At 35.7% G+C, this 20,960-nt stretch overlaps 1 protein-coding gene across 1 annotated transcript; it reads right to left on the reverse strand.

The window, feature by feature from the left end:
• Positions 1–409: 409 nt before the first annotated feature.
• mfsd2b (MFSD2 lysolipid transporter B, sphingolipid) lies at positions 410–18,950 on the reverse strand. The gene is made up of 14 exons (XM_016295777.1): positions 18,936–18,950; positions 17,922–18,047; positions 17,547–17,671; positions 12,992–13,115; positions 10,256–10,334; positions 9,878–10,059; positions 6,303–6,393; positions 5,276–5,397; positions 4,845–4,928; positions 4,592–4,675; positions 2,801–2,910; positions 1,548–1,691; positions 1,278–1,454; positions 410–650 (listed from the first exon to the last, which is right to left on the reverse strand). The coding sequence occupies exons 1-14, from the start codon at positions 18,948–18,950 to the stop codon at positions 599–601; spliced, it is 1,515 nt and encodes a 504-aa protein (XP_016151263.1). The 3' UTR covers positions 410–598.
• Between the last annotated feature and the right edge of the window lie 2,010 nt (positions 18,951–20,960).

Genomic DNA, 20,960 nt, shown 5'->3' on the forward strand with positions numbered 1-20,960 from the left:
TAAATTTCAGAAATAATTGCAAAGTAACACTATATTAAACATGACATGTTTAAGTAGAAAAACTGTAAAACAATAATCTTTGTTTCATTTAACCTTTGTAAAATAATTTTTAAGTCCACCTTTGCACATTTTGCATCGCCTGGTTATTATTTATATTAAATGTAAAGATTCCTTTGGGCTTATGTTTAAAAACATACTGTACAAACACATACAGATAGATACATGAGTTCATCCAAATAATATTATATATTTTTTTTACATTTATTGAAGCATCTTCGAAATATGCTGAAGCTACGTGAACCAGCACAATTTTTATTAATCCTGTAATCGAGTCATTCACTAATATTTATAATCACTAATACAATTTTCCCTCAGGAAATCCTGATATATAATGATATATAGTCCATTCATGTGTGTAAATTAGATACTGTAATACTGTATATGTGGCTATATGTTCACTTGAAAATACAGTAACTGAATACAGAAACAAACTGAAATGTTTACAGTAAAACATTCTATATGTCACACAGTGTAATATACACTAACACGACTCATCCCAGCGCTGGGCTAGAATATAAGGATCGGCTGTTTGAGGATGTCACGCGCTGCTCAGCTCAGCTCTGAGAGATTTACAGGTAATACTCTGGCTTCTGAAAAATAAACCACAAATACAGTATATACTTTATTATATATCGTATATACAAAATGCATCAATATAAATTCAATTATATTGAAATTTTGTATTTATATTTTTATATACATACACACTGCCACTCAAATGTTTGGCATCTGTAAGATTTTAAAAAATGTTTCTGAAGGAAATCATGCTCGCTCACCAAGGCTGCATTTATTTGACCGAAAATACAAAAAAAAACAAGTCAAATTGTGAAATATTATTACAATTTCAAACAACTGTTTTCTATTTGAATATATTTTCATATGATATTTATTCCTGAATTTTCAGCAGCATTACTCCAGTCTTCAGTGTCACATGATCCTTCAGAAATCATTCTAATATGCTGATTTGCTGCTCAAGAAACATTTATTGTTTATTAATGTTAAAAACAGTTGTGCTGCTTAATATTTTTGTGAAAACCATGACTTTTTTTCAGGGTTGTCTGATGTATGGAAAGTACAAAAGAACAGCATTTGTGTGAAATATACTTTTTTTTTTTTTTTGCAACATTATAAATGTCTTTACTGCTGTTACTTTTGATTAATTTAATGCATACTTGCTGAAGGAAAGCAATGGATTTTCTGTAAATCAGGGTCTTCACCTGAGCTCCTCCAGGGCGAGTTTGTTTCGTAATCTGACGTCCTCACTGATCGGGTACAGCACCAGGATCATGAGGCCTGTGGTGATACAGGCCACCGGGGCGGCGCCGATGAGCAGTTTGAGCGTATAGACCACTGGAGGGGGCTGTCTGCACGCGCCTGTGTCATAACCAGCAAACCTACAGACACCAACAATACATTTCAACACAAATACACCACTGTCTGTCCTGATTCATCATTCCCAGCTGTAAATACTGAAAGAGTGATCTCACTGGAGACAGAGCGTCGACACTCCGAGAGAAATGCCTGCAGCAAACTTCGTGAAGAAAGCATATAGGGAGTAGAAGATCGCCTCGTGTCCTTTTGAGTTGCGGTTTGCCAGTCTGAAGTCATCCACTACATCTGGTAACATTGACCTGAGCAACAGGAAACACAACAAGGCGGAGGCATCAATCATCATCTCCATTAAACATGGGCATTGGTACCATAAAGCCAAATCTTCTTTGTAGTCGGCACATAAAAGCTGCAATTTATTCATTTGGGGATTTTCCAATCAACCCGAGTGTATCTTTAAAAACCAAAAAACAGCTTGACCTTGCCATGAAACCTGTTATTTGGAGACTACTGGGTTATTAAACCTATGTATCCGAGGGGTTAAATCAAAGCTTAAAGGCACAATATGTAAGTTTTTTTTTAAATTAAAATATCCAAAAACCACAAGAACGGTGTTATATATTTTGCTGACTTGTGTACTTACATTAAGAATGTTTAAATCCAGAGAAATAAGCGATTTTAACTAGTGACACGGAGCGTGTCTATTGTGTCATTGTGTCGCCTGCCAATGACGTCATAACCCCTCAATTTCCGGTTTTCTTTTGTAGAAAACATGGAAACACCAAAGATGCTTTAATATGTTGTGTGTTTTAATAGACCGGTGACGACCGCACAGAGTAGCATTATAACAGAACTTTCAAATGTATCTAGTATGATAAAACAGCGCTGCTTTACCCCACATACGCACGACTGGAAGGAGCGGAAGTGGTCGACTGTGGCATAATAAAAGCTCCGCTGCTTTCGAGCCGTGTGTCACGCTCGTTCAGCGGCCGCGTTTCGCTTCAACGGCTTTCAGCCTCACCCTGCTTCATTCTACTACGTTAATAAATCATTAGCTCATCCATGAACATGATTTCTGCCCGAGTCCCGTCAGATTGCATCGGCTGTGGGGATGAAGACGACAATTCCCATGATTCCACACTCAGTCACGGCGTCATCAAACTACGCCTTTGTCTATTTGTTTATTCTGAATATGCGCCCTCTAGTGGCGAAAAATTCCATATTGTGCCTTTAAATAAACAAGTTATAATCCTCTCTCCAATGCATGGCATAAACTACATTTCTGAAGAAGATGAGAGTGATGCTGCCTTTGTCATTGCCACTGCGAAACTGATCTGGAATTGAAAAATCGAAAAATACCTTACTTCGTTTATGAGTAAAACAGTATTATATTTTGGTTTGTAAGACTCACCATGGTAACAAGAGCGAAGCAGCCACACTAAGCCCAGATGATACGGCCACGGCATATGCCACTATCAGATTAGGGATGAACACCAGCATCACCGTGAACGGCATGATCCACTGCACACATGACAATTTAAAAGAGGTCACTGAGTGTTACACAATGAACATATTGCATTGTACCAGCTTTAAAGGGTCATGAAACCCCAGACTACTTTTTCTGAGATTTTAGCAGAGGTGTTGCACATCATAGAAGACAATGTTAGCATCCGATAATTTTAACTGTTGGAGAAAACTGGTTCATTTTCAGCTTTTTTGCGCTAGTTTCATCTTCCGGGTTTAAAATCTACATTGTGTTGACAGTCACAATTTGTGACGTAGCAATGGACTATAGTACATCGATGACGCGTCGTGTCTATTAAATTATTCATGAGACTGCGTGTTCTTATCCTATGAGAAGACGGCTTCACTTAATTATTCACAACAGCATGTGTTGATTTGCTATGACAGACGTTTCAGACCGAGATGGCATTGCGCACATTAACTGAGAGAAACGTTCATGGATCGAAGAAGAGTGTTTGTTTTTGCTTTGTAATAAGAGTTCGGCACAAACGCGATTCATTCACTTCATAACCATTTTTACAGCTCTGTGACACAACCCGTCAATGGGTTATATAAACGCCACAGGATAAGCCTTAAAAGTTCTCAGAGGTGCAACAGCGAGTTCATATACTGTATATGTTTTCGATGCAGAGTGCAAATGGCTGTGCATTTCTTTGTGTTTTTAACTCGATGGGAGCTAAATGAAACTGCCAGAACAAGCTTGTCTGTCTCCCCTCTTCCCCCTCCTCCGCTCCGCTGCGCACCACGCCCACTTTTTTAGCATTTTTTAAAGGGGTCATATGATGCTTTTTTAAAGATCATTATTTTGTGTATTTAAATTTAACAAATAAGTACAAATAAATGGCAAGTAACACACTGAAGTAAAAGTGAAATTTTGGTGTAGAAAGACTAAAATAAATAGTATTTTCTTGTAAAACATTTGAATAATCTGTTTTATTTACATCTTTAAAAATTTATATTTTCAGTTTAATTTTTTTAAACAAATTTTTTGTATTTTTTTAAGTGCTTTTGTCAGTTTTATTATTTTATTGTTGTTATTTTATATTTCTATATTATATTTCTAGTCATTTTAGTAAATGAAAAAAAATTCTAACTTTTTCTTGCCATTTTAATTCAATTTTTAATTTAATTTTTAATTGTAGTCGTTTTTAATTCAGTTAATTGCTAAGGCAATTTCTAATTTCTAATCATTTCTAATTTATTTTTTATCTAATATTTGCATTTTATTTTATTTTACTTTAGCTTTACTTTGATTACTAGAAACAGTTTTAATAGTTTTAGTTAACAATAGCAACACCGTTATACATGATAAACTTTTATTATAGTTAAAATACCTCATTATTTTCATTCATAATATGGTAGTATCATTTGTTAACTTATAAAACTACTGAAGCTAAAGATCAATCGGATCAATTGGAGTCCTCCAAATCACTGATTAAAGAGATAGTTCACCAGTGTCATCATTTACTCACCCTCATGTTGTTCCAAACCTGTATGAATTTCTTTCTTCTGCTGAACACAAACTATGGCTACCGTCAACTGTTTGGTTGATTTATTATCTTCTTTTGTGTTCAGCAGAAGAAAGAAAGCCATACAGGTTGGGAATAAGTACGGCAGAATTTTCATTTTTGGGTGGACTGTCCCTTTAAGAAAAAACACCTGATAAAATAAAAATTACTGTAATGCCGCAGAAAGCTGCTGTTTTCTTCCCGAACTTCTCAAGGAACCACTGCCAGAATGGGATACTCACTGCGGCCGACATCTAGAAAGATATACAGTACAAAACTTCTGTCACATATTCACTTTACACAGACACAAATGAGAGAATAATAGAGAACTTTGTCTTTCTTTTAATGTCAGTGTGATGAGGAGCGCCAATGGCAGGACCGATTATCTACTGAATTAAGTTCATAGGTGTCTTCTTCACTCACCAGAATTGTCAAAACAATGTTCTGAAAGTGTTCTCGCAGCTCCACCGCATATGTGCAGAACAGCACAAAGTTACTTTGTATCAACTGCAAAAGGAAACAGCAGTGAATAGAAATGTAAAACAGTACTAATGATGTCCTTAATTAATCCAGCCGAAATGCTGTGATTAAAGGAATACTTCAATCAAGGATTAAAGTTTTTTAACTTTTATGTTTCATCTGAAAAATAGCCTACGGGTTTGGAATGGCAAGTACATAATTCTTCAGTGAACTATTCCTCAAGAAAAGCGAAAGCTTACATTCTATTAAGTTTGAAACCTGAAGAAACAGCATATGCTGCTAATAAATATAATTATTCAGTTACATACTTTGCTCCACACAACAACCAACTGAACACATTCTAGAATGACATAACTAAAAGGAAAACATGTTACCTGGATGGCCACGGATATGAACAGGAAAGCCGCAGTCAGAGTCAGGTAGGACCCATGCTTCATTACCAAAATAAAGCCCTTATGGAAAGGAATGGCCTTGTCCGTTTTAGGAGCATAGGGATCTAATGCAGACACAAAAAGTGGAGAAAGCCCAAATGTTAAACATGTTTTCTGCGGTCTGAAGTCTTCTGAAGCCATACAACAGCTCTGTGTCAGGCACAAAGTCAATATTCGTTTACATAATTTATATTTCTATATAGGAAATCTGCGTGCATTCAAACCTGGTACGCACACCACATTTGTGAATGGATTTTGACTTGTTACGGTTTGTTCACAAATGATATACACTACCATTTAAAAGTCTGGAGTCAGTAAAATGTATACTTTTATTCAACAAGGAGATACTAAATTGATGATAAATGACAGTAAAGACTTTTACATTTATACAAACTATTTCTATTTTAAATAAATGCGGTTTTAAATTTGTTTTTGTTAAAAATCCTGAAAAAAAATGCATCACAGTTTCCACAAAAATATCAAGCAGCACAACTGTTTTCAACATTGCTGATAATAAGAAATGTCTCTTGAGCATGAAATCATCATATTAGAATTATTTCTGAAGGATCATGTGACACTGAAGATGGGAAATTCAGCTTAGCATCACTAAGAACATGACATTCGAGCCAGTTGTTTTAAATAGTATAATATTACACCATATTACTGTTTTTACAGTCTATTTGATTAAATAAATGCAGCCTTGGTGAGCATAAGAGACTTCTTTAAAAACAGATCTTACAGACCCCAAAGTTATGAACAGTGGTGTATCTTTAGAAAAAAATAGGATATATAGCTCACAAGTCATATGGATGAAAAGGGCAGCATGCACTTTCTGCCGACTATCTCCTTTTGTATTCTACAGAAGAGAGTCGTGAAAATTTAACTTTTTGGGGTGAATTAATCATACTTTTCCATTCGGATGCAGTTGCAAAACCCAAATTTATGCCACATGATTACCACACACGCTCACCATCGCTCTCTTTGACTCCCAGGAACATGACCACCGTACAAACCAGAAACAGCCCACCGATCACTCCGGCAGCTATCATGTACACTTCCTTCTGTAAAGAGAAACAGACCATGAGCGGTGATGGAAAACGTCTGTCAACACATTTAAATCTGTTTTTAATAACTCTTAATCTTCGGTTGTAGTTCTATTCCAGTACATGGTTGTCATGTTACAAATGATCATATTTATTTGAGTGTATTTGCTGCTTCAGACGCCGTACTGTATGGTCTTGTAAAGTTTGGCGAGCCCAAATTAGGTGCAACCCCAGAAAAGAGGAACTTTTCAATCTAATATCCCCAAACAGGAACTGCTCTGCCCTAAACAACCTCAGGATTGTTTGCTATTTTTTTCACAGACCGCGGCAAGCACTTCATTATTGTTCCAGATCAAAAGTGCCGCTCCAGAAGAGTCGGTTGGCGCACCCAACCATCCCGCAGAGGAATGCTCAATCACACGGAGCGTGGTGGATTCGGCCCAGCCGCCTCTGAGAGCCTTAACCAGAGAGACGCTCGGCAGTCCAGCTCCAAATAGCTGTGGCCCTTCATGGTGCTCCATTATGGGTTTCCACTGTGGAACCCTCAGCCACATCCACAAGCCAAGCTTGTCGGCTCACTCGCATGTCGAATTTGATTGACATTGAGTTCAGTGGCTCTCGGCTCGAAATAGAGTTATTCAGTCCACTAAATAAGCACATTTATTTATTGATTCTGTGGATTCTGATGAATATAAATTGTTCCACTGAAAGTAACACTTCAAAGTCCAAACTTAATTAGGTTTTGGAGGGTTTATAGTTAAATGATACTGGATGTTTTCAGGGAAAAGCCATTTAAAAAAAGAAAGAAAGAAAAATAATTTAGCACAGAGGCAAAATAGTTCTCTTTAGAACTAGAAACTAGAACTAGAATCACAAACACTATCTATCTATCTATCTATCTATCTGTTACAAAAATTGTTACAAAATCTTATTGATCACAATTTATCGGTCATAAGTTTGAGGCCGATACGATTTTTTATTGTTTTTGAAATTAGTCTCTTTTAGGGATGTAACGATTCACTCAACTCACGATTCGATTCGATTCACGATTTATAAAGTTATAAAGTATACACGAAATATAAGTTACCAATCAAATTAAATCAGTATTAACAAAATTAGTAATTCGTAAGTAAAATTAGACATTTGTTGAGGTGGCACAGAAGAACACAAAAGTGGCTTGGTGTACTTTCAGACATTTAATGAGGCTCAGAAGAGGCATGAGTGCAATTAAATCCATAAATTCATGATGATATTAATGTTTTAAATATAAAATTTTGAATATAGAAATATTAAATGATTTAAATAACTGAAAAGATACTTTAAAAATGAAACAAACTGCCAGCAGGTGTCGGCAAGTCTTATTTTTATCACTGAATCATTCATTCAATTGATTTGTTCGAATGGCTGATTCATTCAGGAATGAATCAAGTGACTGTCTTTATGAATGGGTAATCATGAATCACTGACTCACTAGATTCGTTTAAAAACGCCCGTTCATTCATAAACGAAACATCGCTGTGTTTGAATAGAGATGCGCAGTGGCTCCGCTGTGTCTTTGTTTTAAACTATTTTCGACGACGAAATAGAGCAAAATCAGACAATAGTGTTATAGTCAGACAATGTAAGTCACTTAATATTAACTTCTTGTTTATTGAATTGTATTGTATTAAATCAGTATCACATTTACAAACTCCTTTAAAAATCATTAAAAGCTGTCACTCATCTTAGTTAATCGCGATCTCACATTTATAATCAACGAAGCTCTCTACTCTGCGCGATGAATCTCTTATTTACACCGTCTACACTTTGCTCATGAAAGGATTCGTGAGATATGTCTGTGATACATTACTCAACGCTGCAAAAACCCGTAGAAACCGTTGAAGCTCCCCTCAGCGATCACAATCACAAATATGATGATGATGGGGTCAGTCGCACTGGTGCTCCTAAAAATGTCATAGTCGCACGCAGTAGTTTTCAGTCGCAAATGCAACTGAAATAGTCGCACTGTAGAGCCCTGCATCTAAACTTTTCTAAAGACAGCATGTTCCCCTCAGACATGGATTCATATAAACTACCCCTAAATGAATCGCGATTTTCAACCGGCTCGCGGTTAATCGTTACATCCCTAGTCTCTTTTGTGCACCAAGGCTGCATTTCTTTGATCAAAAATACAGTAAAAACAGTACATTTGTGAAATATCATTACTATTTAAAATAACTATTTTCTATTTGAATATATTTTAAAGTGTAATTGATTCCTGTGAAGCAATGCTGAACTTTCCTCCTGTCTTTAGTGTCGCATGATCCTTCAGAAATCATTCTAATATGCTGATTTGCAAGAAACATTTCTGTTTATTATGTTATAATGTTAAACACAGTTATGCACTTTAATATTTTTGAGGAAACCATGATACTGTTTTTTGCCAACATTCTTTGATAATTAAGAAAGTTTAAAAGAACAGCATTTATCTTTTTGTAACATTATAGAAGTCTTTATAGTCACTTTTGTTCAATTTAATGAGTCCTTGCTGAATAAAAATATTAAAATATATTTGTAGTGTTGCATAAAATGCATCAAAATAGAATTACATAAATTTAGACCCAAAGGGACTGCATTAAAGAGATAGTTCACCCAAAAATGAAAATTTGATGTTTATCTGCTTACCCCCAGGGCATCCAAGATGTAGGTGACTTTGTTTCTTCAGTAGAACACAAACAGAGATTTTTAACTCCAGCCGTTGCAGTCTATCAGTCATATAATGCATGGCAATGGTAACAAAATCTATGAGAGTAAAAAAAACATGCACAAACAAATCCAAATTTAGGACACATTGATGTCCTAAGACATGAAACGATCGGTTTGTGCAAGAAACCAAACAGTATTTATATCATATTTTACCTCTAATAATTCAAACCGACTTAAAACTTAAAGATTACGTTCTCTCGGCGAGAACTCATTCGGGAGTGCTGACTTTCCATGTATTCCCAACTTCTGAGCCTGCTCGCCTGAAGTTATGGTTGATTGCTCTTCGGCTGGATATCAACACACCCATTAACGTAAACTACGCCAGAGCACGTACACACCTCACGCATCGGATGCGCGCGCTCAAAGCAGTTGGACATAGTGGTGTATTAGAGTTAAAATATGATATTAATACTGTTCGGTTTCTCGCACAAACCGAACATTTCATGTCTTAGGACATCAATGTGTCGTCACGAGCCGCAGGGTTTAATTTGGATTTGTCTGTGCATGTTTTTTTTACTCTCATAGATTTTGTTACCATTGCCATGCATTATACGACTGATAGACTGCAACGGCTGGACTTAAAAACCATCATTTGTGTTCTACTGAAGAAACAAAGCCACCTACATCTTGGATGCCCAGGGGGTAAGCAGATAAACATCAAATTTTCATTTTTGGGTGAACTATCCCTTTAAGAGCTGTGGTTCACTAATGCACTTCAAGGTCAATTTTAGAGTAAAAGTGTAACTGTGACACGTACAGCATGAGACAGGAAGTCCTGTGACAGTGCCAGGGATCTGATGATCTCTGTGCCACTGCTGTTTCCCAGGTGACCAGTAGTCAGGTTTCGATGCGGACAGTGCTTCAGAGCGTGTGCGCTCGCTACGATCTGACCCTGAATGGCGGCACCCACCAGCGTCCCGAGCACCTCCACCGTCATACCTGCACATACGCACGCACAACATCTGTTATTTGCATTTGAAAGCATTTCCAAACATGCACAGCTCTCAACATAACACTTGGCACGCATTTGTTTTTGGATTAATGGAGCACAATGAAATCAGATGTTGTTAATCTTCTAGAGCAATGCAAACACGGCTTTAAAGATGAACTGCTGTGTGTCTAGCTGTAAGCTTACGGTAAGCTGTAGCAGAGTCTCTCTCCCGCTGGTCGGTGCTCAAGAACATGGTCAGGGCGGAATAAGGCACATGGAAACACTGCAAGAAAGATTTAGAACAAAGCGCAAGACAGACAGTGATTCAGATGGAAATCTTTATATGTGAACTCTCATTCTGAGCAATTATTTTTATTTACTGTCATAGAAAATATGCAATATGATATGATATGACAGCAATATGAGACGATATGATGAGATGTATACAAATAACTAAATTTATTATTAATAATAGTCTGAAAATAGTCAAAAAATTTGCAGTTGTAAAAGGAGATAACATTGAAATATTAATAAATGTCTGCAATATGCAATATATTGCAAATGCAATACATGCAACTGAATAACAATATTATATTATATAATATTTCAATACCAATATATTACAAGCTAATATATACAGTATATATATATATATATATATATATATATATATATTAAAGCAGCAGTTTTAATTTTTTTTAAATAACTAGATAATAAAACATTCTTAAATAGGACCTCCTATGGTTCAGGCAATAAAATTATTTTTGGTTCTAATTGAATGCTTTATTTTTAAGATGTTAAGAAATTATGGAGCATTCTGTATGCTCTCATAAATGATGATCAAAAAAAAAAAAGGCAAGCAAAATGATGGGGGATCCAAAAGTTAGGACGTGTACATTTATCAGTGGTTTCATAACCTCTCATCTTTCCCATTTATACACCCATTTATATTATGTTGTGTTATACATTTTTTCAACGCTATTCATTCCAAGAACAACATGTTCTGTGTACATGTGCAGTACAAAATCAATATTTATTGAAGTACAGCAAACCTTCCTTGAACTTGCACTGCAAACCTACTATAAGTGTGTACTACAGTCAGCTAGCTTTTCCAATTTACACGAAAGCCAAGTCAGCACTGCGGCAGACCAATGGGCCAAACGGCTACTAAAATAAATCTAAATGTTCTGCAGCAGTGCTTCTGTTTCTCAAGAGTTCCCTACATTGTTCATTTGACTTCCATTAAGGTTTTTTGATTCTGAGTAGCTTGAGGATTTGTTTATTTAAACATAAACCAAAGCCTAACTATGAAAAACGGACTAATTAGAATCATGTAAACTACGTTCTCATACATGCACGCTGGAAGCAGCTGCTGTTTCTCAGCCTTGTGCTTACAGACAATGAAGAACGCTAAAAGAGGAAAGCAGCATTTATCCCCTCTGGCGGTTTGGGGCAGGTCGTACCATATATTTATCAAGTAGTTAGAATGACTTTTCATTACAGCGTAGACTGCTGTGGTCAGAGCGGCTTCCCCACTCCAGCACTTATTGGCGGGTTTTACGGAGGACAGTATGGAGAGGGCCGTGCCAAGCCATAGTAACAAAAGATAGAAACACAAATAAATCATGGAAACTCCATGCAGACATCAAAGAGGCTGGGCTATAGATAACCACATGAACTTTTGTTGACAAGCTTTTTTAGCGAGATAATTTTACTTGAGAAGCCACACTGTGGAAGATACACTACCTTTAAACGTTAGGATTGTTTTATACATATATTCCAAATTTGACTTTTATTGATACAGTAAAGACTTTCACATTGTTATAAAATAACCTATTTCTATTTAAATGCTGTTCTTTTGAACTTTCTATTCAAAGAATCCTGAAAAAAATGTATACTGATTTCCACAAAAATATTAAGCAGCACAACTGTTTTCAACACTCATAATAAAAAGAGAGCAGCAAATCTGAAGTAATGACTGCTGAAAATTCAGGATTGCATCACATTAATAAATTCAATTTTTTTTTAAATATTGAAATAGAAAACAGCTATTTTAAATACTAATAATATTTCACATTTTTTATGGATTTGACTGTGTTTTCAGTACAAAAAATTCAGTCTTGATAGGCATATCTTATAAAAAAAAAACATTTTAAAAAATCTTCCTGAACGCAAACTTCTGAATGGTAATATATTATGCAGGGTTGCTTCTCAAGTAATTGTTATCTTGTTTTAGTTTTACTACATTTATAGTTTTTTTTTTTTTATTCTTGTTTAAGCTCTTAATCCTTTCTCTTAATCCTTTTTTTAAATAACATGTTGAAAATGTTGTTTTTAATATATATATATTAGGGGTTATTGGGTTGTAGGATAGTCTTGGAGGAAGGTCTATATATTTTCATCAGTCCAATATATATTTCTCATCACAAAACCAAAATATCGCCAAGGTAAAACAGAGGCAGAATGAGATTTTAATGGATCTGCGGGGCATTTGTGACAAACTGAACGCAAACTTCTGAATGGTAATATATTATGCAGGGTTGCTTCTCAAGTAATTGTTATCTTGTTTTAGTTTTACTACATTTATAGTTTTTTTTATTTATTCTTGTTTAAGGTCTTAATCCTTTCTCTTAATCCTTTTTTTAAACAACATGTTGAAAATGTTGTTTTTAATATATATATATTAGGGGTTATTGGGTTGTAGGATAGTCTTGGAGGAAGGTCTATATATTTTCATCAGTCCAATATATATTTCTCATCACAAAACCAAAATATCGCCAAGGTAAAACAGAGGCAGAATGAGATTTTAATGGATCTGCGGGGCATTTGTGACAACATGATGGATGGTGCTGTTAATGTGGTTTCTGAGTCATCTCTAAACCTGCGTTTAACATGAAATTACATTACAACGTTGAAAACATCAAAGCAAAGGGTACTTACTGTGATGAGAGTTTGGTAGAGACAGTAAAAGCCCAGATACCAGATGAACCTCCCATTGGTAAAAGGTGGGACAAACCAAAGGTAGAAGTAAGAGACCACCATGAATGGAGTGCAGCCCACCATCCTAGAGAAGAAAAGGACACAAAATGCAATTAAGTATAATCAGCATGCACATGATTCAAAATGTGGAAAAACATATTTTGGGACTATATTTCTGGCAAAGGTTGTTTGAAGGAATCAAGGCAAGTCATGTGGGCACAGAAAGCCTGTTAGGAGGGAACTAAATAACACTGTCTTCAATAGATGTCCTGTTGTTTACCTGATCTCACATTTTAGCTTTTGTACTAATCAATATAACTCAGCTTGAGTGTCATCTTAAAGCTACAGTGCACATTAATTGCAGATGTGTGCATCCGTGTATGGTTGCTGTCTCTGTGTGAAAAACAGCACGGTGTTTCTGAGGATGCTCCTGCTGAAGGAATAATCATCTACACTGCTGAAACGCAGGCCACACAACCACAGTGACAATCTGACATGGTCATCGTGTATCTCAGCAGGGAGGAATTCTGCTGCATTTTTTTATTTTTTTTTGCAGGATGTGGGGAATGTGTTGGCCATTTATAATTCATACTGATACAAGTCTTCCATATAGCATTATGGGAGAGGCAATCAGCTGCAGGCATGAGCCAATGAAAGAAGGAATAATTTAAATAATAGAGCTGAAAGAGCCTTTTCTCAGAACGCAGTGAGCCAGCTCAATTATATAGAGAATATTCTAAAAAAAATTTAACATAATTTATTTACAATATATTTACTAATTCTTAAAGTAAATGCAAGTAACTTCAAGATGGTGATGTATCTTTTCTGCATAAAATGTTTAACTCTACATCTACAAAATGATGAATAAAGAATGTGCATTGGGTGTGTTTTTGCTTTTTTATGTTTTTACTCAATTTATGTAGGTGCTGTATGATACGATCCTTCCTTTTCGACACTACACTAAACTAGCGAAATGTCATTGTCCTCGTAGCGCCGTTACATCTTACTTATTAATCAGGTCAACAAAAAGAATGGATGAATGAATGAATAATGGTGATTATGATTCTAACATGTCACTCACATACATGATGTGGTTGCTAGGGTGTTGCCATGTGGTTGCTAGGGCGCTTTGGGTGGTTGCTATGGTGTTGCTTTGCGGTCGCTAGAGTACCCAGGGTGGTTGCTAGGGTGTTGCTATGCAGTTGCTAGGGTGCTCGGGTTGGTTGCTAGGGTGACGCTACCCAGGGCGGTTGCTATGGTGTTGCTATGCAGGTGCTAGGGTACTTGAATGGTTGCTAGGTTGGTTTGGATGGTTGTTAGGGTGTTGCTATGCGTTTGCTAAGGTACTCAGGGTGGTTGCTAAGATGTTACTATGAGCTTACTAGGGTGCCCAAGGCAGTTGCTAGGGTGTTGCTATGCAGTTGCTAAGGTACCCAGGATGGTTGCTAGGGTGTTGCTAGGATATCGGGGCAGTTGCTAGGGTGTTGCTATGCAGTTGCTAGGGTACCCAGAGTGGTTGCTAGGGTGTTGCAATGCGGTTGCTATGGTACCCAGAGTAGTTGCTAGGGTGTTGCTATGTGGTTGCTAGGGTGGTTGCTAGGGTGATTAGAATGTTACTAACATGTTGTTACCATGATTAGCACGTTACTAACATGTTGCAAGCATGTTTCTAGCATTATTAGCATGTTATTAGCATAGATATAAGTAGATGCCCTTTTAGCAGCTGTTTCGATGGGCCGCTATACGTAAGCCGTCCGCCATATTGGAAGATGGCGAACGCGTCAACGTATCTGGAGCGGTCGAATGTGGCATCTGTACATATCTATGGTTATAATGTTGTTAGCATGACAAGCAAGTTACCAGCATGTTTACAGCATGATTAGCACGTTACTAGCATGTTAATAACACTAGCATGTTACATACTAGCTCACACAGATTTTCAATTACAGTCGATTCAACTTTGCAACTGGATCTCATGTTAAACAATAACTAGGCTAATAATATTTTTGTAAATATTTGAATGTTTTTATATATAGACCTATATTTCAAAATCTTCCGAATGTTACCATTATTAATCCATGCAGCAAAACTCTGTTTTGAATACCTATAGGCCTATCTCTTTGTCATTTGAGTCTGACATTAACGAAAAAAACAAAACTGTTAATAGGCTGTAATTTGTCACAAACCAACAATATAAATCACTGAATGGGTTCATTACTTAAAACTGACTCAGTAAGTTCAGTAAGGAGTCATGACGGCTCTGAATGAGTGAATTTGAGGTAGTTTGGTGAATTTTATATGAAAAGAACCAGGTCATAAGAGTCATTTTCCACTGTATTAATTTGTTGTGGGCAGGAAACACTGGCACGCACTAATGAGATGAAATCTGACGAAACTCAACGCAAACCCTTCACAAATGTGGATTTCAAATTATTGTTGCACATTTTTATTATATTTTGTCGCATTTGGCACCATTTTAGTCACAATCTACAGCCCTGTTTCCCATATCTCCGCTTCAGGAGTGAGACTCATCCCACAGCAAGTAATCGTTTGCTGAGTGCTGAATTCAGGTTACCGTTCTAAATTACGTGACCTTGTCAACTCTAGAACTATCACAACCCTGTTCCTGTAAAGAAAACCTCAATGTTCGGTCAGGTCATTTCTAAGCAGGTTTACCCTGGACACACTGACCTCTGCACAACACCGCTTTTCATTTTCACAGAGAATAAACAAGTGTAAGCAAACAAGCAACACAGAGAACCGTGAGGTAAAGAGAGCGGCCAATTCTGGCACAGTCCAGATGCCACTACTGCAGTGTGGAGCAACCCCTGTGTGCCCTGCTGATTGTTCGGTCACACAAAGGAGCCGCCGTACAGGAAAGAGAGAGAGCAAGACAGATGGGTTAATGTGAATGGAGAGAGCCGGATGGTCTGTAAGGTTCTGAATGACCTGATACTTTAACTCTGGGTGAACTGGGGGCAAGTGACCTGAGGGAAATAATGCACAGACACATGTAGCGAGGTCCAAAATTTTGAGACCACTAGAGAAAATGCTTACAGTATTTTAAACTTAAAAATACAAGACAAATTTTTATCAACATAGCATAGTCTTTTTACCCAGGATTTTACCCAGATTTTCTTATATTTAACCAAAACATAGTAAACTTTTTTATTTAATCTCAAAATGTAGTTTATTTCCATTTATTAAAAGATTTTTTAATGTAATGTGGTCTCTCGACTTTTGAACCTCAACATACATAGTATACAGCCACAGTTTCTCACACAACTAATTATTATAAAATGATAAGGGATAATAAAAAAATTTAATATACAGTAATGATCTGTTAAACATTATAACGTAATAATTAAAATATTTTTTTCTTCTTCAGTTTATGTCAGAACTTTTCTTGGTTTTAAATTTATTCCTAAAATTTAAACACCAATAATTACTGACACAAAAGCAGAATAAAGTACAATAAAACATGATCAATTATAATAAAATAATAAAAAGTAAATATACGGTACTGAGCTGTTAAGCATTGTTATGTATATAAATTGAACAAAAACATTTCTAAATATTTGTAAATATTGCTAAAACTCAAACACCCACAATTATTCAAGCAAAAGTATAATAAAACATGGTGAATTATAATGAAATCATAAAAATTCATAAAAAATTAAATACAGTACTGATGTATTAATATTATTATATAATGTTTCTTAATCATTTGTAATGAAACTAATGAAAGAGTTACCCAAAAATGCATAAAAAAATAAAAGAAAAAGAAGATTTTTTCCCCTATAAATCGGCTTACTCACAATGTCTCTGGAACTTTCCATTTTTTTGTGGCATTACATCAAACAAAGAGTGTGTCCCTAAAAATGTTAGCTTCTAAACATCATCTGCCAGTTTAAAAGGTAGTTTAAAGAGGACAAAAAACAGCACTTTAAGAATATCAATAGTAATTACATAACTAAAAACCAAATCAACTTAGTCATTTTTGCATAACACTAATGGGATGAGTAATATAGTAGAATTTCCCCTTTGAAGAAGGAACATAGAATCTGTAAATCTAAATGTTGTCTTTGTGTTGGCACAGCTTTAGCACAATAAACACTGAGACACAACAGAAGACCCACATGGGCATGGCTGAGATGTTCCGCAGTGATTCTCTGAAAACAAACCTTAACTACTTCCTCCCAGACACCATGATGTCACACCAGAGTATAATGGGAACTTCCTGTCAGACACTCACATCTCGGGTATGTCGTCACTTTAATCTCCTGAGACATCCACATGGAAAGCACTTCCAGATTTGTAATTATGCCCATTTTAAGAGGCCTTTAGCAACCTTTTGGTACCTGCTTAGATGCCATTATTACTTAAGAATGTAGTGTTATCTTGACTAAAGTCTGGAAGACACCACACAACTTTTTAAGACACTATGCACCTTAAACTTGCTGACTTTGTGAATGTTTACAGACAGAAAAAAAAGTTCTTCTCATACACCACTCACCATGGCATTAGTCGCCCAATCTTTGTCCATTTGCTTTTAGTAATGAAGAATCCCACAATGGGGTCAGTAACTGCCCCCCAAGCCTTGCCGACAAACAACACCATGGAGGCCTGGAATGGGTTAATCTGTCAGGAGAAGAGAAAGTGAACATCTACATTAATGGAAATCCTTATCTGTTGTTCAGACTGTAGTAAGGTTCTTGCTAGAAGTATTGTATTAAAAGTATTAAAAGAATCAGTAACTGAAATTATTTTTGGCTTCTCTTCCACTGAAAAAATGAACAGGGTGCTATTCTGTGATTAATATGCTCTATTAACTTCATTTCCTCAAGTATTTTATAGCTTAATATTTAATTATAATATGTGGAGATCTTACCTGTGCAATGTCAAGTAGATATATTTGAAGGAAGAATGCTGTTGCGCTCCCGGCGACCTGATTCGGTGCTCCTCCGATGGCGAAACAGAGTTTGCTACATACAGAGAGCTTCTGATCCAGATGAGTCTGAAACAAAAAGTCTCTGAGTCAGAAAATAATATCCAACACAAATATTATATTTTGGAGAGTACAAGAAAAATCCTGTCTTTAAGGTAAAATTTTGAAGCTGATGGGTCTTCTTTTTTTTTATGGCAGCATTTGTACCTGAAAGATTCATTTTCAAATATTTAGCATTTTATTTAGTTTGAAATATCATACATATATATATATATATATATATATATATATATAAATATTATTATATAATGTTTCTTAATCATTTGTAATGAAACTAATGAAAGAGTTACCCAAAAATGCATAAAAAAATAAAAGAAAAAGAAGATTTTTTCCCCTATAAATCGGCTTACTCACAATGTCTCTGGAACTTTCCATTTTTTTGTGGCATTACATCAAACAAAGAGTGTGTCCCTAAAAATGTTAGCTTCTAAACATCATCTGCCAGTTTAAAAGGTAGTTTAAAGAGGACAAAAAACAGCACTTTAAGAATATCAATAGTAATTACATAACTAAAAACCAAATCAACTTAGTCATTTTTGCATAACACTAATGGGATGAGTAATATAGTAGAATTTCCCCTTTGAAGAAGGAACATAGAATCTGTAAATCTAAATGTTGTCTTTGTGTTGGCACAGCTTTAGCACAATAAACACTGAGACACACCAGAAGACCCACATGGGCATGGCTGAGATGTTCCGCAGTGATTCTCTGAAAACAAACCTTAACTACTTCCTCCCAGACACCATGATGTCACACCAGAGTATAATGGGAACTTCCTGTCAGACACTCACATCTCGGGTATGTCGTCACTTTAATCTCCTGAGACATCCACATGGAAAGCACTTCCAGATTTGTAATTATGCCCATTTTAAGAGGCCTTTAGCAACCTTTTGGTACCTGCTTAGATGCCATTATTACTTAAGAATGTAGTGTTATCTTGACTAAAGTCTGGAAGACACCACACAACTTTTTAAGACACTATGCACCTTAAACTTGCTGACTTTGTGAATGTTTACAGACAGAAAAAAAAGTTCTTCTCATACACCACTCACCATGGCATTAGTCGCCCAATCTTTGTCCATTTGCTTTTAGTAATGAAGAATCCCACAATGGGGTCAGTAACTGCCCCCCAAGCCTTGCCGACAAACAACACCATGGAGGCCTGGAATGGGTTAATCTGTCAGGAGAAGAGAAAGTGAACATCTACATTAATGGAAATCCTTATCTGTTGTTCAGACTGTAGTAAGGTTCTTGCTAGAAGTATTGTATTAAAAGTATTAAAAGAATCAGTAACTGAAATTATTTTTGGCTTCTCTTCCACTGAAAAAATGAACAGGGTGCTATTCTGTGATTAATATGCTCTATTAACTTCATTTCCTCAAGTATTTTATAGCTTAATATTTAATTATAATATGTGGAGATCTTACCTGTGCAATGTCAAGTAGATATATTTGAAGGAAGAATGCTGTTGCGCTCCCGGCGACCTGATTCGGTGCTCCTCCGATGGCGAAACAGAGTTTGCTACATACAGAGAGCTTCTGATCCAGATGAGTCTGAAACAAAAAGTCTCTGAGTCAGAAAATAATATCCAACACAAATATTATATTTTGGAGAGTACAAGAAAAATCCTGTCTTTAAGGTAAAATTTTGAAGCTGATGGGTCTTCTTTTTTTTTATGGCAGCATTTGTACCTGAAAGATTCATTTTCAAATATTTAGCATTTTATTTAGTTTGAAATATCATACATATATATATATATATATATATATATATATATACATATATAAAAATAAATATATGTATATACAGTGGGTACGGAAAGTATTCAGACCCCCTTAAATTGTTCACTCTTTGTTATATTGCAGCCATTTGCTAAAATCATTTAAGTTAATTTTTTTTCCTCATTAATGTACACACAGCACCCCATATTGACAGAAAAACACAGAATTGTTGACATTTTTGCAGATTTATTCAAAAAGAAAAACTGAAATATCACATGGTCCTAAGTATTCAGACCCTTTGCTGTGACACTCATATATTTAACCCAGGTGCTGTCCATTTCTTCTGATCATCCTTGAGATGGTTCTACACCTTCATTTGAGTCCAGCTGTGTTTGATTATACATTTACATGTATATATTTATATTCATATAATTTATATTATATATAAATATATTTATTTAATATATAAAAACATATTTTTTCTTAAATATATACATGCATGGGTGTGTATTTATATATACATAATATACACAGTACACACACATATACTATGTGAACAAAAACTTTTATTTTGGATGCGATTAATCACGATTAATCGTTTGACAGCACTAATATATATATCTATAAAATGGGGATATGCAGATGTTCTGAAATTCCAATGAGAAACAAATATTTCCAAATAAAAATGTCTTAAAATTGTTTACATTTATTTGCAATGAAGACTAAACATTGTAGAGTTCAATCTCTGAAATAATGTGACTGCTGTCTCAAATAATGTGCTGTTAAATATATCATGGGGTTTCTACCTTTTCACTTTTATTTTCTTCAAAGTAATTCATCCTGATTTGATGTAGTCTGGTACTTGATTAGATGTGCTTGATTCATCTCCATGTGCTATTTTATTGAGTTTTCTGGGTGATAATCACAGCATCTGTCTTTGGACTGCCGGTTCAGAGTTTCTCTTTCTCCAGCATGTGGGTGGGATAGATTGAAGGGGTCCTCAGTCTGAGACCCTTCAAAACCACAGGTAATATTTAAACCAGATGCTTCCACTGCTGTGAGTGACGGGGTATTTGATCACAGAGAACACCCTTAAATAAAGCTTCTTCAAAGCTTCTTTTAAAGAACACTTTTCGCTGTGTAACATTCTAAAGTTGCTATATGGTTCTTTAAAGGTTTAAAAAAGCTATTGGTCTTACAT

The sequence above is a fragment of the Sinocyclocheilus grahami genome, unplaced genomic scaffold (genome assembly GCF_001515645.1).
Source record: "Sinocyclocheilus grahami isolate Dianchi unplaced genomic scaffold, SAMN03320097.WGS_v1.1 scaffold340.1, whole genome shotgun sequence".
NCBI classification, from domain to species: domain Eukaryota; kingdom Metazoa; phylum Chordata; class Actinopteri; order Cypriniformes; family Cyprinidae; genus Sinocyclocheilus; species Sinocyclocheilus grahami.